Here is a 6,000-nt window from a genome sequence, read left to right as displayed (position 1 = left end):
AATTTAAACAGACATACTGTACAGTGTACTGCAGAATGAAGCAGTGCCTTTTGTTTTGGTATTGAGCATGCTTTGACTCCTACTAAAGTGAACTGAAACTTTTGTAGATAACATTGTATTCAAGGTAGAATATCAATTTACTGTATGTGGCCAAAACAATTCTTTAAATCAAGTAGTAAACTATATCAAGTTAACCAAGCTAACCAACTGCAATACATTCCTAGTTCTTCCAATTAAATGTCAGGTTTTACTCAGTGCTTGCTCCTTACCCCAGACTAACAAAGCAGGCTTAAGAATCTGAGCTACCATTCTGAGACGTGGCATATTTTGAAGACAAGTATCACAAGAAAATTAATCACATGGTGTTTCCACAAAACAAAAGGATACAACAGATAGAAACATTAAGCTAATTAATATATACAAACCTATGTGTACAAAGGTAAATTGGAAAGTGGAAAAATATAACCATTAAGTTACAGCTATTTATTGCAAGCTTTGGTTTGAACCAGCTGTATATTTTCTGATGAGGTAAACATTTTGTTACACTATAGGAAGAAAAACTCTCAGCCTCAAAAACCATTTGTTACTAATTATTAAGCATGATGTAATGGAAGCACAAATAGCAAACTGTTATGCTTACAACAGACAAATAAGGTACACAAACCAAAAATATATTAATCCAATATAGTTTATTTGACATACAGGTGCTTTGATTTGTTTAGTGGCTTTTCATGTCACATGAAATAATGCATTGGCAATGTACCTATTTAAACTAAAAGGTAAGCTTTCTCTTTCTGTGGCATTGAAAAAAAATATCTCAGGGAAAAATATTGTGCATTTGTGAAGAAAAACCATCATTAAAATGATGCTTTTTTATTTTGCCACACAAAACTATTTATCAACATGCAGTCATAGAATCCTGTTGTCTGTATGTAAATGACACATTAAGCACATTTTATTTTAATTTACTCAGCAATTATTAGACACCTACATAACTCTAAATAAAGTCACAATACCTACATTCAAACCTTGATGTAGTGATGGACCTGGGCCTCACCAAATAAAAAGTTAACAAGAACCTCATCGGTCACAAAGGATTTATAATTTGTCACTCCATTGTGCTCCTTTAAGCCTGGAAAGGTGGTTTCTAACTCACTCTTAAATTTGCCATCCAAATTGGATAATAAAAGTAGATGAAGTAGGTTGATGTCCTCAAAGTTTGCACCAAATCAAAGGTGCAGGCATCTTCTTGTCTTGTGCATTTAAGTCTATATTTAAATTATACAGTTAGCAGCATCTTCAGTCTTTAACATTCCAGTGAGTCTGTTAGTGTGCAGTGCTCCCAGCTGTAGAGATCTGTTCCTTGTTTTGTGTTTTCCGTCTCCTCTGTTCAGTCTTGTTTTTGTTCTCTGAGTCCTCCCTATTGTGGATATCTCTTTCCTCTTGTCTGCTGTCCTGATGTTCCCTTCTGTTAGGTCGCCCTCTCCTCTCACCTTTCCCCTTCCTCCCTGGAAAGGAAAAATAGTACCCTTTTTTAGCATTAGGTACAGAGCATACATTGTAAGTTAATTTTATCTTTAATTTCCTCTCATTATCTGTCTCACCAAGTCTCTTTGTTTGTACAAGGTGCTATATTATTGTACTGTATATAAACCATAGATATATACTGTAGTATATGTACTGCTTATATGTAATATATTTAATGAACTCTTACTATTAAACTATATCAATCCACAGTTGGGTTATGCAAAAAGTTATATATTACTGTAGATAAGTCCATACTAGTGTTGCTATGGAGTGTGCATTCCTCCTTCAGTCAAAAAGTTGAACAAAGCTTTCAGAACCTCAAATAACTGAGTTACTCACTAATATTTCATGTGATCTGACATTGCGCTGAGCACCACATTAGAAAGAGTAAATTGTAAGCTTTTTAAAATTTTTAAAAGTCAAATAAAAATACAATAATTGTGGAATTGCTTCACAAGAAACAGTAATCTGTAAGAGATACAAAGTGGCCTTGGCAAATTGTTCAGATTTTCAAAGCTAGTCATCTTATATAGACCATTCATCACTGTAAGTTGTAAGTTAAAGTGCAGATCAGACCTCAAGATATGATGTGAAACAGTAAGCAAATATCTGCATAAAGCTGATATAACTAAGAGAGCTGGCCTCAAAAACATTGGCTTATGCATCAAAACAATTACAAATGCCTAAAGAAATAACAGTACATATAAAGATTGGAGAGAATTGTTCCTGTAGCTTAGAAAGGGAATGGTTAACACTGGTATTGAAATTGATGATGTAGGGCGTGCTTGATAATTTAATTATTTTTAAACATTTTGTGTTAAGCAAACATATAAAATAACACTCTTCATAAAAATAACTGGAAATTCAGAAATTTCACATATTGTTTTCATATACATCAAAACAAAACCAACACTGAATCATGAATTAATATTCTTTTTTTTAAAACATCCTTGCCTATAATATAAAAATGAATTTTAGCCATGGTATTGATTATAATGGTTAGTAAGGGAATTATTTCTGCCTACCAATGATTTTTCATTTTCATTTCTGTTCTAAAGAATTGTGTACATACTGTATATTGTCATTTTAGTTTTTTTTGTCTTGCAGCCTTTCATATAAGTCTCTTTTAATTAATTCTAGGGATATTTAATTTTTCCCTTTTAACACTCCAGGCCTTGTGTTTCTGTTTTTCGGTCCTTAAATGAGGCCCCATGCTCATGAAGGAGTATCATCCACTGGCTGACTAACTACAAGTGGAACACATCCAACAGAACATTTACATTTTTCTCTGAGTGATATGATAAAATTGTACAGCTGTCAAACTATTAGGAAACTGTTAAGACATCAGATTGCTTTTATCCTGGTTACCAAGTTGCCTTGTTTGGTTTTATTTTCTGACAATGACAGACATCTGAATTTTTTGTTTTTGTTTGTATGTTTTTGTTGTAGTTCTTCTTTGAAGCAAGATGGTTTGAAGGGAAAGGTTTACATCACAAATAAAGGACTTAAATGAAATGCTACATTCTAGGGGTAATTTTCCTTTGGGATCAGTTCCTTTCTTCTACCACTTTGGGGAGCTCTTTTACCATGTAAAGCAATAGTGTGTCTGCCAGGAGTTTAGGAGTGTTCCTCTCATTTTAAATGCTGTGGGTTAAAATTAGTTTTATGGGCTATTAATCCAATATTTCATTTGTATTAATAAAAATACAGAAGTGCCGAATGTAAGGCTGACAAGGGTTGTACATGTGATCCAAAGCTTTTTGTAATCTCATTTTTTTTTATTATGTGCCATGATTTACACCTATACTAGCATTTCTGGTGCACTACAAATGTACTGAAATGTATATACCCAATGAACAAAGTATCCTTATCTGCCATGTAATTAAGTTTAAATGACATCTTGATGACAGTAGAATCCAATTCATTCCTGGCTCAAACATGCAGAACATTTCACAAAAAAATGACAAAATACATTTCTAAATAACATTTGACAGTTCAGATAACTAACTTAATTACATTGTTCAGCTCCATTCTAGTTTCTCTTTTACATTAAGAATATTTACAAAATATCTAGATTACTTGCATTTTGATTAGAATAGCCATACTTACATACTGTATGAAATAAAAAAATGCTATAATTTTACAAACTAAAATATATTGGGAAAACAAAAACAACACAAAAGATACTAGTTTTGATTTATTTGGTGTTAGTGTGTAGGAGTCGTTATGTACCACTGAAAGTCTGTTTTATGTTGAGCAAGATTTCTTTGGAAAATACAGTACACACACTTGCCATTAGTGTTACATTCTGTGTGTCAATGTAGAATCAAAGATTTAAATGGTCTTGCTCTGCTTTTTCCTCTCAGATGTTGTTTGGTTCCATAAATCTCAGAAGGGTAACTGTTTTGACCTAGGACCACTCACATCAGCTGACACAGTCTTAAACATTCCAGAAATCCAAATGATGTTATGCTGTGGTGTATCACAACTCTATGTTTAGTCTGCTCTCTAGAAATAACAAGGAGAAAAGTTACTAGTGAAAAGATACAACTGGAACTACTCTGGAAACTGTTAGGGTACACTCATAAAGTGACTTTTTTCTGTTTATTTAAAACTCCCTTCCCACAAAACCATAAGAAATAAGGCTGAGTCTAGTTACACTAACAGTTTAATGCAGCGTGAAAGAACTGCTATTGAAAGCAGTACGAGTTCTTTGACAGCATGGAGTTACAGAATAAACAAAACAGGAATGCTTCAGGGGTTATACAGAGTGAGTCATCCTTAAGAAGGGGATATTATAATAGTTTTTTTATTTAAGCTTTCATTATTTATTTATACAAAGTCAACATATGAAATTGATTATTCCCATATCTTGAATTTCAAAACCTGTAAGGGCAAGGGAACTACAGTTGTGCTCTGGAAAATGAATAGGAATCAAGGTAGAAGAATGCTTTTAAGCTTTTTAAATGTTTTAAGAACGTTTTAAATTTTTTTAAGCTAATACTGAAATTAAAACATTCTTTTATTTCTTGATAGTATTTAGAATTTTAGGATGAATACAGATTTTAAGATGAATGATATTTAAATGAGAACAATATTCAGCAAGGAGCATGGTGGCAAAACTGGTGGTGAAAACCACAAAAAAAACTAATGTAATTGTTTCTAATCATACTGTGTAAGTACTGTATGGTATTTAAGTGTTTCCAGTGTTCCAATGTTAGCTTAAGGAGATGTAATTGTGCTTTGTAATACAGCCAAAGGAAGAAAAAAATACAGTAATTGTTGTAAAAGTTGACAAGCACAAGTTTAAAAAATTCAAGAGGGGGAATTCAAGAACATAATTGTAGTTTTAAATTTATTCTCCTATTTAAAACATTCATCAAGGTGAAAGAAGGTACTGCATACAACATCACCCCCTTCATTTTGAACTGATGTTCCACTTAAACGAAGTAGACATACAAATGCTGTATATACAGAACAAACTCGCTTGTTGCAAGTTATCAGTTAAAAAGGGATTATTTACAATTGCCTGTATTTTCCTTCAATTGTAATATTTTCTTTATTAATTCTCCTGTTTTAAAACATGGCAAATACAGTACTAACTCAATGATAAAAAACAAACTTAAATCACATACATTTTAACAATCTAAAAAATAGTATTTTAAAAGTTGATGTAGAAAATGATACTGCTGATGAGGATTATTCTTCAGCAGATGAAATGACCAAGAAATTACATAGCAAGAGATGGCAAGAATAAATTGTTTACTTGAATAAATCTGATGAGGAATTTGGTGCTTATATAACTATTAAAAATTACTTGTGTGTATCACAGTTATTCATAAAATAGTCACTTAATTAAAATGGTGCTAGAAACATTTAATCAATATCTAAAATATCTTCTAAAATAATACATGCTGTGACATCTCAGCTTTGGATTTGTCATAAAAGGATTTTTAAGAATAAAAAAAGCACAGCCAGTGCTCTTTATTCACACTGCAGGAAATAGAAAAAAACACAAACCAAAACCAAAGGTCTCAGCTCCTTTTTGAGGTGCTAACTAGAATTCTGGTCCCTCTTTATTAATACTGCCAGACAGCTAAGCTGTTTACGGCTACTGAAACAACTCTCAAACATGCAAATTACTCTCTGAGACTATCTTCAAGAGTATTCTAGAGTTACTAAGACTTCCAATTAGTTAGTCTGTCACTTTGCACTCTGGTGATTTCACACACAGTGGATCTGTTTTCTGTCCTCCAGTCAGCAGATTGAAAATCAACTCAGCTAGCCTCTTATTCCTGGTTTTTAAACACCTGACCAATCGTTTTCTCACAACTGGTCAAGTGATTGAGGGCAGCAGATTATTCCCTAAGGCTAGAGAATGTGGCTCAAACAAGAATCTCCATTTTGCCTGAAACTACTGCCTTCACACAATGCACAAGTATACTGATTTTCTTTTGATGCTCTGTGTATATT

At 32.7% G+C, this 6,000-nt stretch overlaps 1 protein-coding gene across 1 annotated transcript in view; it reads right to left on the bottom strand.

Annotated features, from left to right (window-relative positions):
- Nucleotides 1–672: 672 nt before the first annotated feature.
- The window catches only part of rspo3 (R-spondin 3), a 28,252-nt gene continuing 22,924 nt past the window's right edge, over nucleotides 673–6,000 (bottom strand). The window contains exon 6 of the mRNA XM_015349810.2: nucleotides 673–1,508. Within this exon, the coding sequence (XP_015205296.1) occupies nucleotides 1,327–1,508 (182 nt within the window). The 3' untranslated portion in view covers nucleotides 673–1,326. The remainder of the gene's footprint in view (nucleotides 1,509–6,000) is intronic.

This window comes from Lepisosteus oculatus, chromosome 2, assembly GCF_040954835.1.
Source record: "Lepisosteus oculatus isolate fLepOcu1 chromosome 2, fLepOcu1.hap2, whole genome shotgun sequence".
NCBI lineage: Eukaryota > Metazoa > Chordata > Actinopteri > Semionotiformes > Lepisosteidae > Lepisosteus > Lepisosteus oculatus.
The sequence above is the reverse complement of the archived record's forward strand: the minus strand, read 5'-3'. Positions and strand labels throughout refer to the sequence as shown.